The sequence below is a fragment of the Episyrphus balteatus genome, chromosome 2 (genome assembly GCF_945859705.1).
Source record: "Episyrphus balteatus chromosome 2, idEpiBalt1.1, whole genome shotgun sequence".
In the NCBI taxonomy this organism is placed as follows: Eukaryota; Metazoa; Arthropoda; class Insecta; order Diptera; family Syrphidae; genus Episyrphus; species Episyrphus balteatus.
This window is the reverse complement of record NC_079135.1, coordinates 89661212-89682530: the sequence shown is the minus strand read 5'-3', so window position 1 is coordinate 89682530 and position 21319 is coordinate 89661212. Positions and strand designations below refer to the sequence as shown.

The 21319-nt window shown below is 29.2% G+C and overlaps 1 protein-coding gene across 2 annotated transcripts in view; it reads right to left on the bottom strand.

Moving 5' to 3' along the window:
* Positions 1–21319, bottom strand: part of LOC129912445 (GTPase-activating Rap/Ran-GAP domain-like protein 3) — a 131717-nt gene that overhangs the window by 71341 nt on the left and 39057 nt on the right. The window contains exons 1-2 of one of the 2 annotated variants that reach the window (XM_055990669.1): positions 18869–18909; positions 7275–7679 (exon numbers count right to left, since the gene is read on the bottom strand). In XM_055990669.1, coding sequence (XP_055846644.1) covers positions 7275–7679; positions 18869–18894 — 431 coding nt within the window. In that variant the 5' untranslated portion in view covers positions 18895–18909. Of the gene's footprint in view, positions 1–7274; positions 7680–18868; positions 18910–21319 lie in introns of those variants that run through there. The other variant, XM_055990670.1, reaches the window with a different exon arrangement.

The following is a 21319-nucleotide window of genomic DNA, read 5'->3' as shown; positions in this document are numbered from 1 at the left end:
GAAATATAAGTATATCTTTCTTTCGTTAGTACATCCAAATTTAGCTGACGTCACAACTTTTTTCGGATTTTTCCCCATTGACTGAACTATATGGGTATTAGGGTGGGTCAAAAAAATCGAAATTTTTTTTTTTGATTTGGTACTCCGAAAAATCGATTGCTAGACCCCTCTAGAATATACACACCAAATATGAGCTCTTTATATTAATGGGAAGGTCCTCCGCTTTGCAATTTTCCATTTTTACATCAAGCTTCTACTAAAAAAAAATAATTTTTTTATTAATTGACTTTTTAGCAAATTTCTTTTCATATTCTTGCAGGAAATTGAACGCTCTACAAAAAAGGCCTTATACACTTTTTTCGTTTATCTAACCGTTGAATAGATATTTGAGTTCCAAAAATCGAGAAAATCTTTAAAAATTCGTTTTTTGTTCTTAATTTTGTAACAAATTGAAAAATTATAATGATCAAACGCGCAAGACATATTCTTGTTGAAAATTGATTGGTCCACAAAAAAGGTCTTATTAACTTTTTTCATTAATCTAACCATTCTAAAGATATTCGAGGTCAAAGTTAAAAAAAATATAAAAACATTTTATATTTTTAAAAAATTTCTAATTCACTGAAACTTCATTATTTTCAAATTAGCAAGATATATTATTGTAGGGGCTTAAACGTTCTACAAAAAATTCCTTGGAATGAAATTGATTGCTTTAACCGTTTAGAAGATATTCGTATCCAAACCAATGCTCACTGATTTCAATAGTTTTCTTATGAACCGTATGCATTGCGATTTGGATACGAATATCTTCTAAACGGTTAAAGCAATCAATTTCATTCCAAGGAATTTTTTGTAGAACGTTTAAGCCCCTACAATAATATATCTTGCTAATTTGAAAATAATGAAGTTTCAGTGAATTAGAAATTTTTTAAAAATATAAAATGTTTTTATATTTTTTTTAACTTTGACCTCGAATATCTTTAGAATGGTTAGATTAATGAAAAAAGTTAATAAGACCTTTTTTGTGGACCAATCAATTTTCAACAAGAATATGTCTTGCGCGTTTGATCATTATAATTTTTCAATTTGTTACAAAATTAAGAACAAAAAACGAATTTTTAAAGATTTTCTCGATTTTTGGAACTCAAATATCTATTCAACGGTTAGATAAACGAAAAAAGTGTATAAGGCCTTTTTTGTAGAGCGTTCAATTTCCTGCAAGAATATGAAAAGAAATTTGCTAAAAAGTCAATTAATAAAAAAATTATTTTTTTTTAGTAGAAGCTTGATGTAAAAATGGAAAATTGCAAAGCGGAGGACCTTCCCATTAATATAAAGAGCTCATATTTGGTGTGTATATTCTAGAGGGGTCTAGCAATCGATTTTTCGGAGTACCAAATCAAAAAAAAAAATTTCGATTTTTTTGACCCACCCTAATGGGTATGCTATTTTTTTTCTAAAGTTGATATATTTTTTTAAACATCGCTGAGAGTGTGTCTCGTTAAGGGCAACTAATTACATATATTCAAAATTGCAATCACATATTTCTTATCATTTTTAATGGAAATATTTACGATGTATGTTCTATAATTACCTATTTTGTTTTAGATACTCTTAAAAACGTCTTATTCCTTCTCATGACATAAATCAAAACTTCAATAACAATTTCGTTTCCTGTTTCTCCTGTTTCCTGTTTCTGCTTCACGAAAATTTTTGAATAACAAATTGCAATCTTACACAGAAATATTTATGTAATAATAATTCTAATTTAAATACCCTCTACAAATTTCATAAATCGAAAATTAAGTCACGTTGCAAAAACACCTCATTCCATTTTGATAAATTACATAATAATTTTCCAATTTAATTATTGTAAGTTATTACACTTAAAATGTTATCAAAAGTCATGACTCATGTCTATTACACAACAATCTGAAGATCTAATATGCTACTTCTTCGTAGTAATAAGTAGTTTATATTTATTTTTAATTTGTTGCCATTTCTGCCTTCAAGGTATAAACTTTTTAATTAAAAAATAACAAAAATCAAAGCTGAGCGTCATATAATTAGAATTCCATCATAACTACTTTGTACCTCTATATACTCTTCCTCTATATTCGTTGTTATCATCATCAAAGAATCTGTAACGATATTCCAGTTGAAGTCAGCAGGCAGGATGGCATCCTTCCGGCAGAAATAGGGACATCACAATGGAATGGCGTATAGAAATCGAGGTAAACAAATATACATCAGAACTTAATAACTGCCTGCAAATCACTCCTTACTTGCCTCGACGACGACGACCAACGAACGACGACCCTTGATTATAATACCTGGTAAACGATACGATACGAGTGATGAAGGATACATAGTTTTCCTATGATAGAAGTTACCTCCACCGAGTATATCGATTTTGTTTTGTAACAACACAACTACTATTATGGTGGTCCCTGTATAGGAGGTACTAAATGGCCTACTATTGACAGTGGGATATCACAAAATTATGTTAGAAAACTTGTTTATTAGTATTGTGTGACATATGCAAAGGAATGGGGAATAGAAAATTTGTATAATTTGTATATATACCCTGGGGAACCCGCCTTGTTTGATAAAGCTGTATCATAATGTGCCCATCAAAGCACAGCGGAGATAAATCATGACTTAATAAGTAGATAGAAGGAGCAACAAAGGAGACTATGAAGAAAATAACAATGAAATACATTGATAGCGAAAAAGCAGATGTTGGAGGAGGTTTAATGATGGGTTGAAAAGTGGTCGAAAAGTGCTGAAGTTTCTAGTGATGAAATTGGAAGATTTATAAGTACTTTGTGTGAGTAAAAAATTGTAATGTTACTTTCACGGGGTGGTACTGAATAGTCGAAAGGCAGGATGAAACACATAGCAGACTTGGGACAAAAGGTCCGATATTGTTGTTTTTTTTTTTTTTTCGATGGAAAAAATAATTCCAATTTATTGTAAGTCTAGGTTTGTATTTTTATGAAGAACGAGAAAAAGACTGGAGGAAAAAGTATTGAAAATTCAAAGCCTATAATACCACTACTAACTTGGCCTACACTGAGGGAAAAAACAACTTAAAATCAACGAAAATCACATTGATTCAACTATTTTTATGAATGATTTTACGTTGAAAATGAATATTTTAAAATCAAAGTAGAACATCGTTAGTTTAAAGTGGTTTGCCGTTATAAAACATCTTTAAATCAAAGTTGTTTCGACTTTGAAAAAAAAGCATCAATTTATTAAAAAAAAAGAAAAAAAATTGACAGCCACTGGGGATCGAACCTACAACTCTTGGATCATTATCTCACTGTTGGAAATAAGAGTGATAAAATGCAACAAAAGCTGAGGTCCGACAAAAATAAAAAAAAATTGTTACGTTGTTTCAATTTTAATTCAAATATAAGTTCCATGTTAATTTTTACATCCTTAAATCAACGTTGAACGTATTACATTTTAAGTTGCGTTTTTTCCCTCAGTGTAGTGGGGATTCCATACTACACCTAATTCAATCTTTTTATATTAATTTCTAATAAGAATTTTATTAAAAGATAACACAAAAATATTTCAGTTCAATACCAAATGTATTAAAAGTTTATAAAATGTATTCTTTTTCCAAAATTCATTACTGAAAATAAATATCAATCATAAATAGTATAATAATGGTGATATTATTGTCTCTAATTTATCTGTTCTGTTGCCGATCAAACTTCATCTGCAAATTATGCATTTTGCTTCGAAATAACACGAAGCGCCTTCAAATTAGTACAAATTTACAATTTTTGATTTTTTTAAATTTTTTTTCTCTTTCAAAATGGCTGCTTCTATATTTCGGAAGTATTAAAATGTAATTGAAAATTGCTTTAACACAAGAGCTGTATACATATTCAACTGAATCCAAAAAAAAAAATAAAATGCACGACTGGGTCGCACGTACCTGCTCTTATAGTTCAAAGAATCGTTATCTTGAATATCTATTGGAAATTTAAGATTTTGTTTAGTGTCGAGAAAAACAAAAAAAAAAAAAATTGAAAGTTAAAAAAATTAAATTAAAATATTTTTTTTCAAAAACTTAAAAAAAAAATTTTTTTTTTCAAAAACTTTTTTAAATTTTTTTTACATTTGACACTTCAAAATGATTTCTGTAAATTTTGAATGAAATTGCTTAGATGAAATATATGATCTTAAAAAATATGTCAATTTTTGAAAAATGGCAACGCCAAACTTCAGTTCTCCGAATTTTTTGAGAAAAACTAAAAACGCAGTTTTGTTAGAATTAAAAAGCACCAAATTTAATCAAAATCGTTAGAGCCATTTTCTAGAAAATTGAAATACCTCGAGATATGCGTTAAAAAAGAGATTTTAAAAAAATAAAAAAAAGGATCTAGGGAATTACGTAAAAATCATCTGTACCAAGTTTCAAGCAAATCCATCCATCCGTTTAGGTCCTAGCTTGATGTACAGATGGATGCACAGACCGATCGACACGCCCGGACGGCATGACGAAAATCACTTTTTTGATCTTCTCCATCATCGTAATGTTGGTTTTGATTAAAACCTCGAATTTTTTTTTCTACACGAAACCAATACTTGCCCTATAGATACGATGACCATCCGTCCCGGTTTACCCGGGACTGCGACTGCTTGTCCCGGGTTTTTATTTATGAAACCCGGGACGTATAAGTGTCCCGGATTTTGAAATTTGTCCCGTGATTGTCCCGTATTTGCAAATTCCCTGATTTTCTTATTCAAAATTTTAATTACTTTGCAAGGAAAACAAGAAAACAGTGGTTGGAAAATAAAAGTTTTTCTTATTTTTCGGATAAAAGCATTAAAAATATTTTTTAGAAGTTATTAACAGAACCTGTTATAAAACCGTTTTCTTCGTTTCTGACTTCCTTGTAAACGTTACAATGATTTCAAGGAAAATTTTCCATAAATATCGTTATAGAAATCTAGACCTCAAAAAAGGAAAACTTATAAATTTTAAAAAAATTAATTTTTTTTTTTGAAAAATCTTGATTTTAAACGAATTTTTAACTGTACCGGGTTTTGCTCCTAGAAAAATGGTCACAGTACCTCTATAGGTAAAAAATAAAAAGTTCGCTGCTCAACTCTTTTATTCCGATAAAAGCTGGTGGTGTCTTTAGTGGTTTTTGGCATCAAAAATCATTTACAAGGTCATTTTTTGACGAACAGTCATAAAATTTGGTATATACACAATATACCGAAGCTTATATCGTCGCTATGCTGCCTAAACGCACTAAGTCAAAAAACATAGTTTTGAGTAAATCGATTTTTAAGATTATTTCTCTTGTGAAAATTCAATGTTAACTGTTATTTGTCAGATAATCACTTTAAACACAAACTCAACATTTTGACATTAGTTTCCAAAAACTTTTTTGGTTTTTGAATAACAAAAATGATAATTATGTGAACAAAAGTAGAAAAAGCCATGACTTAGTGCCTTTTACCTGTAATGATTTGCAATTATTTGTTCGTAATGAATACTTTTCTGGCATATGAAGTTAAAGGAAACAACAAAAGTAAAGACAAAATCTCAATTATACCTAGTTAAATCAGAAATTTTACAACGTAGAAGAATTAAAAACAAGTAACTATTAAAAGAAGGCTTTAAAAATGGAAGCAATTTAAAATAATCTCTTCCATCTAATACATCTAGTTCTGGAAGGAAATCTTTTGTCTAACATTTTGATGGTAATGATGAAAACCAAGAATGAAAACTTTCAGGAATAACACCTTTCTTACAAATGAGGCGTTCAGAATAATAAAGGGTGAAGTCCACTTCTCTATACATAAGTCGGATTTTTAAAGGTCTTTAAAATTAAGGGTTTTGTTCTATATAAAATAATATACAAGAAAGAAATCTGTGAAACCTTTATTTCAAAAGTTCCTTTAGTTCTTGAGAAAAGGCTTTTCAAAGTTCAAAATAATGCACAAATTTCAAATGGACTTAACCCATTATTACTCTGAGCACCTCATATATCAATCAGGTCTTTCTCCTAGTTGTGCTAATTTAAGAGGTTCGGTGCACCCTGTACAGTCTTGGCCATTTTTTTACCGGCAGATAATTAGGAACAGTATTTCTCCCTCTTCGAAAATTCTTAAAAACGTTCAAGTTTCGAAAATTGTGGTCAAATTCATATTAAGTTTGAAGTATTCCCGGTTTATTTTTTTCGTATCGAAAACATTTAATTTGAAGCCAGTTAAGAACGAGAATTCTAATTCATTTTTAAAAGGTTATTAAGATTCATATAGAAAATTCAAGTCGTCTTTACTCGCTGATAAACTTATAATTTGTATTAATCTATTTACATTTGACCGCTTTTTTCTTACATTTACCTCACAAGATACTTTGTAAGTCATTTTTCAAATTTAAAAATGCACTAAGTCTCATTAATGCTTTCTCTTGCTATAAACTGGTACTGATTTAATTTTTTTTGCGTTACAGCTAAAAAGCACTAAGTCAACTTAGTGCGTTGTGCCTGTATTAAAGTTATTTTTTCTGACTTCGTGCAAAAATATACCTCAAATAATTCATAAAGTACGCCAAATATTTCTTAGTGTGGTATTTTACTAGATCGATATCATCATTCTGAACCGTTTTGCATTTAAATCTAAAAATCCTTAAAATATGACTTAGTGCGTTTTGGCAGCATAGCGACAATATACTATTATAATAAAACATTATTTTAAAAATGTTGATCCTTTTTTCATTGAATATGTATAACTGTACTTAAATCAAAGATTGAACATTTTTTGAAGTCAATTTAGCAAAGTATCTAAATTATATACTCTTTTGATAAAGAAAATTCTATTAAAACGCTTATTCTGCATAAGTCATTTTGGAGCCACCATTTTGAATACTAATATTTTTCATTGTACAAAATTTCAGGACTTATTTCCGTTTAGAAATGGCTACAAATGATTTTTGACGAATAAGTTCATCAAAGGCAAATTAACATTAGTCAATAAATTGGCACAAAAAATGTTTTTTTTTAACCGAAATTTATAAAAAGTTCCACTGGACTTCGCTTCGCACGACAATAAGTTTATTTATTTAAGAGATCTGAACCAAACATTTTTTTAGATTCAAGTCCCATTTATTATTTAAGTGAAACACACGTCAATTGAAACAAATAGTCAATAAAAGAGAAAAGTAGTGTCCCCCTACAATCCTAGGGATATGCAGAGAAATAGATATCTGAATAATAAAAAAAAAAAAAAATACTCACCTTGTTGGAACAGCTTTAACACGGTCGTCAACCAATTCCCATGATGTGATTTTAACTGGCCATGCAACCTGTCCAAAGCTCTCTTTTATCAATGCCTCCCATGCTGAATAAGATGTTATTGACACATTGTCAGTTGGCAAACGTTGCGAACGTTGAAGTCGTCCTTTCTTCCTTTGCATTGACAGGGGTGTAATCAAGGATGACGTTGATGCCCTTGTCTCTGAATTTGGATCCCGTTCAATAGTTGGCAATGACATCGCTGATGCATGTGACACAGACGACGTTTGATTATTATCCTCACAAGCTTCTTCTGCTCCTTCCGAATCGGTTTCTAAAAATGTACTGTGTTTGGTTGATTGATGGTCCATAGTTAAGGAATTATATTGTGAATCCAGTTGTCGTGATCTGAATAAATAAACAAAAGATAAATAAGATGTATACATAAGTAAGATTAAACACACGTACAATGTTGTTGAAATATTCAATTTAATATTCTCTATATAGGCTTTACTGTGGTTCTTATTTTGTAGGTATATATATATTTTTTTGTAGGGTTAAAAACCCTTTGGGGAAATTTGTTTCCTTTTATTATGTTTATTAAAAGAAATGAAAAATGAAACATTCTGTGCTTGTGTTGTTGGGTTTTTGTTCGTTCTTACATTTTTAAGATTGAATAAATGTTTAGAGGAAAGTTATCTTCAAAGAAGAAGAATATTCTTTTTTTTTTGTGGTTACACTCTGCATCACTTGAATAAGGACACGTCATAATTATATCTTAAATCTTACTATACCAAAAGGCAAACCCGATCTGTCGATTTATTGCAAACTAAGTTTGTTTTTTATAGTATCTATCAAACATTGAAAATTAACAGAAGGTTAATTTATTAAAAAATATCAATACTAATGGAAGTGCATTAGAAAAGGTATGGATGTTGGACATATCAAAACTTTACTTTGAACTACCCAAAAAATAAATACAGCACAAGTGTCCATTAAAATATCGATTTGCAGTTTTAAACAGAAGGGCAATTCATAAAACTTCAAACAACATAGCTGCAAATCATTTATGGAAATAAAGTATAATATAAGTTTTGCAATACATTCAATTAATCAAATAAAATAGTTTGAAAGCAAATATTTTTTTTTTCGTAGATAGATATTTATTAAATGGAGTGCAAATAAGTATTTCCATTGAAAACAACCAACTAAACCGAATATTTTGCGCAAATAATAAAATGATTGTTTGTGAGTTATTCGAAAGTTTTTGAAATTATTTTTTTTTTATGGTATTTAACTACATGGATTGGTATTTTATTTCCTATGAAAAATTCATCCGAATCCGAAAAATACCTAAGTGAAAACTAACAAAAATATCCAAGCCCTCTAAATGCTTAACAGGACACTTTTTCACCTTTAAATTAAATGGGGATTGAAACAGGTAGGGTAAACTACCCAGTGACCGACACCCTTACCAGTTACCGACACCTGGCACAGTTTTTCCGTTTTCTTAAGGTTTTGTTAGGGTGTAGCGTACGAAAACTATTTTTAACGCGTTCAGGCATGTATATTCCATCAGAAAACACTTTACTTCATAGTTGGTAGTGATTGGTTTTGTTGTAATAAAAGGGGAAAGTTTCGAACCTCTGTGAAGTGCATGAAACTTGAGAAATTCTTAAGAAAGACGTTAGTACAAATCATTGTTTAAACAATATATCTGTATATGGTACAAAAATTAAAATTGAATATTGTGTTAGTGAATTGCTTTGTAGATCTATTTCAATTTAAGTTATTACAAAAATGATAACATAATTTAATTTTACGTGGGGTGTTCATAACTAGAATATAATGTTCAACGAAATTCAGTGACCGACACTGGTGTCCATAATTGGCGCAATTAGACACGTTTGATGATATTAGTAATGGACACCGTTCTTTTTCTGCAGAATAGCAGCATAAAAGATCTCGCCGAATAGCGGTCTATAAACACTGTAAAAACACTCTATAAACACTCCTTGAGTATCCCGTTTTTTCACATCTCTCGCTTAGACAGACCCAGACAGTCTTTTTTTATGGATAGAAAAAAAAAAAATAAATCACTGCCACCGTTTAAAATTTGTTTCGCTTCATCGAGATTAAGAAAGCTTTTTGAGAAATAAAGTCTTCGGAGTTCTTGCAGAATCGGACAAATGGCTATAAAGTGGTTGATATCATCAATCTGATTAACCCTCTGTCGGCACACGGTTGCGAATTTGGCAGGGCAAAAATGAAAAGTGGTCACAGAAAAGTGTCTTTATAAGGGTAAAAATACATTCTTTTTGAATTGTGAATAGAGTAATGTACTATATTTTTTTAGCAAAAGTCTTAAGAAAAGTAAGAACATCGAAAATTTTACAATGCTTGATATTCAATTCTCGACTGAAAAGATAAAGTATCTTAAGCCGACTTAAGATGTTTCGCGTTTTTTTTTTGTTGAACTCAGTGCCATCCTAAAGGCCTACAGTTCTGTTTTATCGGCATCTTTCTATCTCAGCCCTTTGCTTTTTTATGCACAAAAACAATTACATATATCATCTTAATGTTCAAAAGACAAATATTAAAAACCTTAAGTAGACTTAAGATTATATTGGTTTAAGACTTTTTTTTATTATTGTGAAATCTTAAATTATCTTTTATTGACTTAAGATATTTTCGCACGTGCAAACAGAAACAAAAGTCATCCTTAAGTTGACATAAGATAAAATATTAAAAAAAAAAAATTCCGAAAGAGTGTGAAAAGGCAAATCATCTTATGCCAACTTAAGATTTTGGAAATTAATATAAAATACAATTTATAGAAAAGCCAAACTATTTTAGGTCACATTTTTCCTTATAACGGGAAAAATATTAAAAATATTTTTTTGAAATATATTTAATAAAAAAGATCATAAAATTTGATATCTAAATGTTTTATACAACTAAATCTACACTTGAAAGAATTTTTGGGAGGCAGTGTTTTTTTTGCTCTCCTGAAAAATCACCAAATTTGACATAAGTTACTTTACCTTTTCAGTCGAGAATTAACCACATTCTTTTAAGATTTTGACAAAGAAATAACCAAAAGTACAGTGAAACAATTATTAAAAAAAAAAAATGGGTAAGTGGCGGATGTTTGATCATTCATACGTATTATAGGTATCAAGGGGCACGGTAGTGCCCAGCCAAGTTCTCTAGCAACTTTGGCACTACACCCTTATTTACAGGAAACAACTCAGGCCATTTTCGACACCCCTCTAACTTCCACACCAAAGATGCTAGAAATTTCAAACGATGAGTACGATGAGTAGTTTCTGAGATATAGGGCTTCAAAAATCGCAAAAACCGTAACTGACTGACTGACTCACTCACTCACTCACTCACTGACAGATCATCAAAATTATGGAGAACTTCCCGATATCGTAGAAACTTGAAATTTTACACGGTGATAGGACTTGTGGTGTATACAAAGGAAAAAATCGAAAATTTGAGATTTTCAATTCAGGGGGCGTGGCATCCGCCCATTTCCACTGAATTTTCATCAAATATTATGGAGCACTTCTGATTATCGTAGAATCTTGAAATTTAGTGGAATGGTAGAGCTAGTAGTTTATACAAAGGAAAAAATTTAAAGTTTGAGAATTTCAGCCAGGGGGCGTGGCAACCGCCCATATCCGCTGAATTTTCATAAAATATTATAGAGCAGATCTGATTATCGTAGAATGTTGAAATTTGGCGGAATGGTAGAACTGGTAGTTTATACAAAGAAAAAAATTTAAAATTTGAGAATTTCAGCATGGGGGCGTGGCAACCGCCCATTTCCGCTTAATTATCATTAAATATTATAGAGCACTTCTGATTATCGTAGAATCTTGAAATTTGGTAGAATGGTAGAGCTGGTAGTTTATACAAAGGAAAAAATTTAAAATTTGAGAATTTCAGCCAGGGGGCGTGGCAACCGCCCATTTTCACTGAATTCTCATCAAATATAGAGATTTTCAATTCTACAGCCATACCTTGCAAAAAGTAGTGAAATCACAACAAAAACATTACTGTTAAAAAAAGAGCCAAGTTCTCCTATGTTGAAATTATGCTGGCACAAAAAGTATTGAGATGTAAAAGTGTACCAAGTTCTAAAGTTTGGGTTCAAATTCGTATCAATAAAATTTTGATTGTTTACTTGGCAATTTTTGAAATAACTTTAAAATCGGTAATTAAAAGAAAAATTGTCAAGAGAACAATCAAAATTTTATTGATACGAATTTGAACCCAAACTTTAGAACTTGGTACACTTTTACATCTCAATACTTTTTGTGCCAGCATAATTTCAACATAGGAGAACTTGGCTCTTTTTTTAACAGTAATGTTTTTGTTGTGATGATAGTATTACCGTATGAAAGTATAAAAGTAAAGAGGGCGCGACTGTTTTTTTTAAGAGGCTATAAACTGTAATTTTTTTTTTCCTTAAAAAGAAAATGATGAAATATCGAAAAATTGGAAAAAAAAAAACAAATACTTCTTAATGAAATAGGATCAGGAAGGGTTAAGAATAAAAATTTTAAAAAATTAGGGCATTTTTTTCCTGATTTGGAACCAATCTAGGGATCGTCCCCAATTTTTTTTTCCCAAGGACCACCATAATAAGTATACTGGCAAATTAAAAACAAAAATAAAATCGTAATCAAAACAGTAACATAAAGAACTGTTTTAATTTAAATTTTTGACCCTCTTTAATGACTAGTCCAATCTCAACGATTTTTTACTACAGAAAAGTTTATACAGGGTGATTCAGGAGGGATTGCCCCTTTTGGCTAAACGAGAGGGAATATACCTACCCATCTTCCCTTTGACTTTTTCTTGTCTCGACCCAACCTACATGATCTATTTTTTTATCACATTCCTCCTGAATCACCCTGTATATAGCGTAAATACTAAATACATATAAATAAAAATCAATATTTTCAAAAAAAAAAAATCTTTTGGATTAAAAAATAAAATGCACTACTGACTGGGTCGAACGGACTTGATCTTATGGTAAAAAAGCTCTTATCTTAAATGTTTTTATAAAAAAAAAATGATTTTACTAGAGCATATTTTCTAATAATGTAAAAATAAACACAAAATCTGTTTTTATAATTAATATAACATGGTTCTTAATGGTTTTGAGCACAAAAAAGGTATGTCATCTGATTTCTTGTATTAAAAGGAATTTTTAGAGCCGTGTTTTTAAAAAGTATTTAAAAAAAAAAAAAGTTAGTAGGTATGCCATTTAGAAGAAATAATTAATTTACACTGAAAAACGAAATTTCGAAATATTTCACTTACCCGTTTTAAATAGTTGATTTTTCAAAAAAAAATTTAAATATGTATTTTTTAAAGATCTAAAAATGTGTTTTTTGAAAGTTTTCTAAAATTTTAATATTACGGTTACTTAAACGCTTTTTTATAATGTTCGTTGAAATCGGGTTGGTCTTGTAAGAGATATTCAGAAACCAAAAAAACCGTTCTATGACAGGCACTACTAGTAGTCTTTTATTTCAAAAATTGGGTCTTATCTGTAAAATTACACAGAAAAATTTTAGTCAACATCGTTAGAGCCGGTTTTGAAAAAAAAATAAACATTTAGTTTTGACTGTAAACAAATTTTCAATTTCTCCTAGGTAAAGGGAATAACCTAAAACTGTTATCTACAAAGTTTGAAAAAAATCGCTCTGAGTTTAGCTCGAGGTGCATACAGACGGACAGACAGAATTGCGGGACCCACTTTTTTGCATTCTCAAGTTCGATTTTTTTTGTCCGAATCCTATACTTTCCCCATATTACTTACCTACCTTACCTATATCGCAAGTAAAAATTGAATTTGAGGTTGGGATACCATAATGTTCTTAAAATCATGGTGTACATAATCAAATCATTCGTATTGTAACACTTTTAAAGGAAAAAATATATTTTCATGTTTTTCACATTTAAAATGCGAAATTTATTGATTCACATTTTTATACTTGGTCAGTTGTTGGAATGTTTACTTTATTTTTTTTTTCTTCTTCTTTTGCTTTGCACTCATAAAATGTTCACCACATCAATTCGGTAGGTCTGACACGCACAATAATGGTAATGTAACGAACCTAATTAAATGGATAACGTTGCTTCAAAAAAAAAAAAAAAAAAAAAAACACACACACACTCACAAGAAAAAAAATGTCATGATATTCTTTGCTAGGAATTTTAAAGATCATAAAAGATAATGGGCTGATGAGACTACCTAAAGTTTACCTCAGGTTAGACTAACAAAAAATTACCATACAAAAAAAAAAAACAAGCTTTCGGTAGAATCTTAATTAGTTTAGAAATTTAATTAAAGACAATTTATCGTTGGAACAGTGTCAACTTATTTACTGGATGAAGTACAAAAAATCATCAAGGCCCGAAGGAGGCCAGGGAAAAAAATTGTATTTCCAATTTTGCCATAAAAAAAAATCGAAGAATAAATTCTATGCAGGTCATATCCATTAAAGAAAATCTATTTTAAATCGAAGTGCATTTTGGAATAATAATTTTGGTTTAAATCAATCGTCCACACAAGTTCTCCAGTTTTATTATTGTAAACATGTTGAAATCATTTCGAAATGAATTTTAACGACTTGAATCTTTAAGCTCCAATTTTGGTTTATATAACTCTGTTTGCTGAAATTCTACCAGGAATTTCAACACATGAAGAAAACTATGAGAATTATTTTAAATTGGTTCAGGGTCGCACTTGCACTGTAGTTCACTAAACCATGTTAATAATTCAAATCTACAAAAAAATATCCTGCAATTCCACTCGAATACTACTTAAAAATCTGCTGAAAGATGTTCAAGTTGACTAAAGTGTAAAACTAATAAAAGCTCCGCAAGGGCCTTATAATTACCCTCTCTGAACTAATCCATCCATGAGTGACTTTTTACTGAATAAAGGGTTAAGTTAATCAAGACACGAAGTTGTTTGAACTCTTCGGCATTACAAGAGAAAGGATAAAGGAGATATTATTTATTTTTGTCGAAGAAGAACAGACTTTCACGGTTCACGACACGTCCATCGACGAAAGACGACGAAATTTCTCAATTAATCCAACCAACTAACGTTGTCTATTTTGAATTTATTCAACCTCAGCTAAATTCATTGAGATGCAAACAATCAAATTAGATAACTTAATATCGCGTATAACTTAAATTATAATAAGAAAAAGTTGCACGGTTTGCTCATCTTGAAAAGGTGAAATTTTTTGGTAAATAATTTTTTAATTAGAAAGGATTCATCTTGTGAAATTAAGGTATTCAGTTGGATTCTGTTGGCTGTCATCGTTGGTTGGTTTGAAAAGATAAATTTTAACAAGAAGAAGGATGAGGATAAGACTAATTTACCTTTAAGCATATTTGATGAATTTTAAAGCTTTAATATTGTTAGTTTTGTTTAGATTAACTTTATAATTAAAAGACTTAAGAAAAGTCTGTTTCATCATTTTTAAGCAAGTTTTAAAGAAAGTTTTAGTTGATAAGGAATAATTTGAATTAGGAGACAATATAGATTAGAATTAGTTTAGCTAATGATCAGGATTTGGTTTAATCTTTTAAATACCTGACAATAGTTCACAAAGGCAGGTGAAAAATAGTCAGCAAAATTATTTCGAAGAAATTTCTAAGTACCTAAGTTGTTTATATTTTAAATTAACTATCCTACTCAAGATGGTGAAATTTAATAAGCTGAAAACGCACTTTACCAAATGGAAATATTAAATTGACACAAATAAAATATATTGCAGCGATGTGTTGACGAAAATTCAATGTTGTATTTTACTTGGTTTTGTATACTAAAAATTTCAAAAATTTAATTATCCTGAAACTTGCTTATTTTTGGTCTTTCAATAACACTTTTAAAAAAGAATACCTAAGAATAAAAGTTTAATTAATAGCTTAGTTTGTGATGAACTCCAGCATTTTTGTGTTTGGTTCAAAAACGTTTAATAGCTTCAAAACTATTAAGTTGTTAATAAATTTTTAAAATTACATTTTTAAAATTAGATTTTGTTACATTTTCAGTAAGCGCAAACTGCGGCCTTACAAAAATTCAAAAATGTAACGGTGGTGACAGTTTTTTTGTAACGGGTGTGACCTTGTATGAAAAAAAAAACAAGTTTTTATAATATTTAAACATAAAATAAAAAACCAATGACTTCAGATATTCAAATATTTAAGGTTCTAAAATTTTAATAAGTATGAAATTAATAAAAAAAAGAGTATAAGTATTTGAATACCATCACATATTTTTGTATACGTTCACTTTAATGTTTTGCATATTAGTGGTCAACTTTCGTGGATTACCCTGATGTAAAATAAGCAAAAAATCATTTTTGAAATCAACATGCACTTTAATCAATTTCATCTATAAGTTTACAAGCTTCCAAAAATTCCTAAAAATAAAAACCCAACCAAGAATACCCCGCAAAAAACGGTGTTTTCAAAAAATCAGTAACAAAAACATATTTTTGCTTGCATTATCTTTCTTTTAGCATAACTTAAGTTTCTGTAAAAAAATTTTCCTGTCTACAAATTTATCTATCGGTTTAAAAAAAATCAAATTTCTACGACTTACCGTTTGGAAAATAATTTTTGTTACTCCAGTTTACCCCCTTTTACCCTATTTAATGATTGAATTTTAAGAATTCCTTTCTTAGTGTTCACTTTCCAAATAAATATAGTGAATTTTGGCCCACACTGCTAATAAGAAATAGAGCCATTTTTTATCTTAACAAAATTGATTCAGTTTTGTTATTTTTGGGACGGATCCCAGGTCTAGATGATGATCAGACAAAACTTTTTAAATGGAAAAAAATCGAAAAATTATTTTTTCTAATAGTGGAGTAACTAAAGCTCAAAAATTGGCAATATTAGGGAACCCGGCCGAACAGCTTAGATTTTGATGATCTTTTTTTTCAAACGTCGGTAATTAAAAATACTTTAAAGTCTATAGATTAAAAATTGCCGGTGTTGCCGTTTTGATTTTTTAAATTTAATTGAAAATTTTTGTGAACAAAAACAAATTTTTTTCAAAAATTTTTCTTAAATTTCATAAATTAATTGATGCCAAATGATTGTCTAGGAAATTCAAGGAAAACAAATATATGGGAGTGAGGGACAATTTTCCATAGTTCAAGCGATAGATGCAATTTTCTTATTAATTGACTTCAAACACAAAAAAAAAAAATTTGAACACAACAGCAACACCTACAATATTCAAATAAACATTTTTTAAAAGCTAGAAGCTTAGTCATATATGTAAAATTATAATTAAGTTAATTGAATGAACGGCTTTTGAAAGAATGGTAATTGAACTCAGATTTTTGAAAAAAAAAATTATTGAAAAAATTTTAACATGTCGTTTTTTAAACTTGGTCGTAATATAAAATGCATTTATTTTCAAATTTTTTTGGCCGCATTTATTATGATTTCAAATTATAAAAGGAAATGTCAATATGTATTACGGTTTATGAAAAAAATTAAAAAGTATTTCATTTTCGAAGAACTTTTTTTAATAAAAGTTTTGAAAAAAATGTCACTTATTTTTTTTTAAAGTTCAACATCTAAACATAAAATTATTTTTTATTCATTGAATAACCCTTACTGTTTAAAGTTAAATAGCAAAAATTTAAAGTTCCTATTTACCACAGCCTTTGAGAAAATTAATTATTTCAATGCAAACATTCAGTTTTAATAAAAAAAAAAAACCATTGAAATTGAAGTAATTTTTCATTTTTTTTTTCAAAAGTGTGATATATTTTACCTTTTTTGCTTCGAAATTCAACTGATAATATTTATGGCTAAATTTTTTTTTTTTAATAAATTCATATTTTATTAGAAAAAGTTTGGAAAAAAGTCATTTTAAATTTTTCTAATAACATTTTTTTTTTTTAAATTCTGAGTTTGAGGACCATTTTTTCAAAAAGTCTTGATTAAATTTAGTGGATTTAAATTTGAGAGATATGAATGAGCTTCTGGCTTTCTAAAAATGTATTTTTAAATATTGTAGGTGTTGCCGTTGTTTTCAAAATATTTTTTTTGTGTTTGAGGTCAGAATGTTAGAAAATTGCATTTATCGCTTAAACGATGGAAGATTGTCCCTTACTACCTTTTATATATTTTCCTTAAATTACCTAGAGAATCTTTTGCTATCATTTGTTTTATGAAATTTAAGCAAAAAAATAATTTAGTTAAAAAAAAAATTAATTTTAATTTTAAAAAACAATACGGCAACACCGGCAATTTTTAATCTATAGACTTTAAAGTATTTTTAATTACCTACGTTTGAAAAAAAAAATCGTCAAAATCAGAGCTGTTCGGCCGGGTTCCTTAATAATTTGCTTTAGTTACTCTACTATAAATTTTCTTCAAATTTTCTCTTTTCTCTATATAGATTAAGGGGGGAAATCCCTCTGGAATTTTTTATTTTTGCATTATTTTTTTTTTGCGTAATAAATTTATTTATCAACCGAAGAAACTATTTTCAGTGGTCTTAGCCTTAAATGAAGCCTCAAAAGTGCCTAGATAGTCCCGAAACCAATGCGCTCCGAACCTACCATAGTACGAAAACGAAAACTTTAAACGCATTTTTTTCGAAACTAGTTTTTTTCCGCGCCGTGCAATGTAACTCAAAAACTAATGAAGCTTTCGACTTGAAATTTAAAGCAAATTACTCCTTAACTTATTGGCCACAACATGAACCTAAAAGTTGAATAAAATTTGTACAGTAAATATTTTTTTAACTACTTCTTTGTAAAAAAAACATGGTTTTTTTTCGTTTTTTTGATTTCTAATTTTTATTTTTCATTTAAAAAAAATAAATTTAGGTTCATGCAATGCGTACTAACATCGTCCAACGGAAAAAAATTTCCTTTTTGATTTAAGATCATTTCCTGGACCTGTGCATTGCACGGCGTAAACTAGAGGCGTCAACTTTGAAAAGCTCCAGAGCCGCCATTTTGTTATTTTTTCATTTCAAAAAAATTTTTTTCAATACTTGATAATGTCAGTAATATCTTGTCTTTTTCCAAATTTTAATAAGTGCTTTCAGTTTTTCATAAAAAAATAGTGAAAAAGGTGTCGTCTGGAGGGATTTCCCCCCTTAATAAAACTATTAATGCTAATTAAAATTTGACAATCTAAATTGGATTTTATGTTTATTTTCAGCTTTGTAATATTTCAAAAACTCATGACATTTAAACGTTAAATAAATTTCAAACAAAAATATAGACAAAATCAATTAACGAAATCAATTTGCCAAAACAAAACCATCAAAAAGGATTTAATTGTCTCTAAAAAGACAAAGTTAAAGAAAGGAATGGCATCAAAATTCAAGTGAAAAGATAAATTAAACTTTATGACAAAATCCTTTCGCTCTTGGATTAACATCTAAAACTCATTGATTCGATAAATTATGCCCGCATTATGAATGTTTCATTACACTGGCAATTAAAAGCATATCTTAAATATTCATAACTTTTCAAAAGGAATATTATATTATATACAAATTAAGGTTTGTAACTTACGTAATTATACAAAAACCAATTAGCATGACTGACTGACGCGACACGACAACTGTCGACAAACGGTAACGGATGTCAATTTAATGTAAAAAAAAAAAAACATTCAAAAGAATTAAATGAAATATGAAATCGAGTCATTTGATGTTTTTTTTGTTTTATTTGTATTTTACCTGATTTTGTATCACTAAGGAAAAAGGATGATTATTTCTTGATGGTAATTTCCTGAATGATCATTAGAGAAAAGTTTGTTGGTTTCTTTTAATGAGACAACCGGAAAGATGTTTAATTAAGTTTCTTTTGGGGTAAGTTATCAAAGGGCAAAAGTTATTTTCTTAGAAAAGCGAAAGGAAACGAAAAGAGATTAAAAATGTTACAAATAGTCATGGTTAACGTGTGATATAACTGATAAAGAAATAATGATACATTTATGTAAAAAACGGAAAAGACTCTTTGCATTTTCAAAAACATCAGAGATCAATGTGTAAAAGTTTTTGTTTCGGACTGTTAGTTTGGAAGTATTTCTTGTATTTAGAAAGTAAACTTTTTCATATTACAGTAATTTAAGTATTTTTTTTTATAATTTTGTCCTTTTTCATCACCAAGTTGTGATTGACTTTGAATGCGACCAACTTCATGTACACTGTACATACATACATACATTATGTATGTAGCTCCGAATATTTTATTGAGTTAAAAAATTGTCAAAAGACTTCATTGCTTTGTCTGCCAATACAATTTTTACATTTATCGGTAGTAACTTTCAGCAGAAAAAAAAGTTACTCATACACCATAGTGACCAGTCAAGTTTGAATAATGATAAAGAAAATTAAATCACTGGAACGACATATCTTTTTTAAATATATCCTAGGGTGAAGGTACTAACATTTGAGAAGCTTAATTTTGTCAAAAATTGCTCCATCGATTTAACAAAATAATTTTTACTTCCTCAATAGGGCAAGTATTGGTTTCGTGTCAAAAAAAAATGTCGATGTTTTAATCAAAACTAACATTACGATCATAGAGAAGTCCAAAAAAGTGGGTTTCGTCATGACGTCCGTCGGTCTGTGCGTCCATCTGTACAAGTAGCTACAGCCTAAACGGGTAAACGGATTTTGTTCAAATTTGTTATAGGGTAAATTAGGGCATTATGGCATACCTAAGTACAAACTCAAATAACTTTACTACGGACTACAATTTTTACTTCAATCATTTTTTTTAATTAAATTTCATAACAACGTAACATAAATAAAATATTTAAGAATAAAAATTCAAGCTTTTTAACAAAAAATAAATTAAATTAAAAATAGTCCAAAAAAAACCATATTGCCCTATGTACGGGCAATATGGCGAACCCCATTTACTTCGGAACCCTTTACTTTTTTTACGTATATTCAGCATTTCTGAAATATAATTGTAAATAAGTTTCATAAAATTAACGTTAAATTGAGGTTATTTTCAAATTTAAAAAAATGCAGAGTTACTTTTGAAATTAGTTTTACATAAGGGCATTATGGCGCAGTCGGGTATAATATAGCGCCATAATGCGATTATTACATCTGCGCCATATTGCAAAATATACACATATTCACAAAACTCCAAAAACTAAACACAATTCTTACTTCAGTTAAAATATAACAAGTGATATAACCAAACCAAAACTGTACTCTGCGTTTCACTCTTTACAACAAACACGTGCACTGTATACTTACCGAGATACACACAAACAAAAACAAAGCGATATTATATTGGAACCCAGAACCGGTATATTTTTTTTTTGTTTTCTTTTTTGTTTGGCACAAAAATAATAGCACTGACCTGCGATCGTCACAAGGCTAGTGTTCGACGAAGGCCAAAGTTTCTGCATTGGTTTTATTTAAATGCGAGTATTGGAAGTATGGTAGTTGAGAGGTGCGCCATAATGCCCGGTGCGCCATAATGCCCGAAGTTACCCTAGATGTTTTTTTCGTAATTTCCATGGTTGGTTTTTTTTTGTTTTTTAATGTCTCGCTTAGAACGTATAGCTGCCATACAAAATTTTCGAGACTTTGGTCAAAAGACGACGGCTTCGAAATGTATGAAAACAAAAAAAAAAAACATGTAAGTCTATAAGAAACTTTTGGTTTTCAGTTATGAATAAAAGAGAGGTTTTTAATTTTTTATGTTTCACTTGGTTTAAAGGGAACAAATTTCTTTTGCCTCTGCGCATTGGTGGCTTGAATACAAAAAAAAAAGTTTAATGTTATTAAAATAAAATATCAGAAATTTGAATCAAATTGCTAGGCACCTTAATGGCAACATTTTCTTGGTAAGTAATAATTTTAAATAAATATATACTCGTCCTTTATTATATATTATATACAAAAAATTTAATTTAAGTTAAACTATATTCAAAACGTAAACGACGAAAGAAGCCATGTTAAAATGGAAACAATTTTTTTTGTGTTCGGTTTCAGC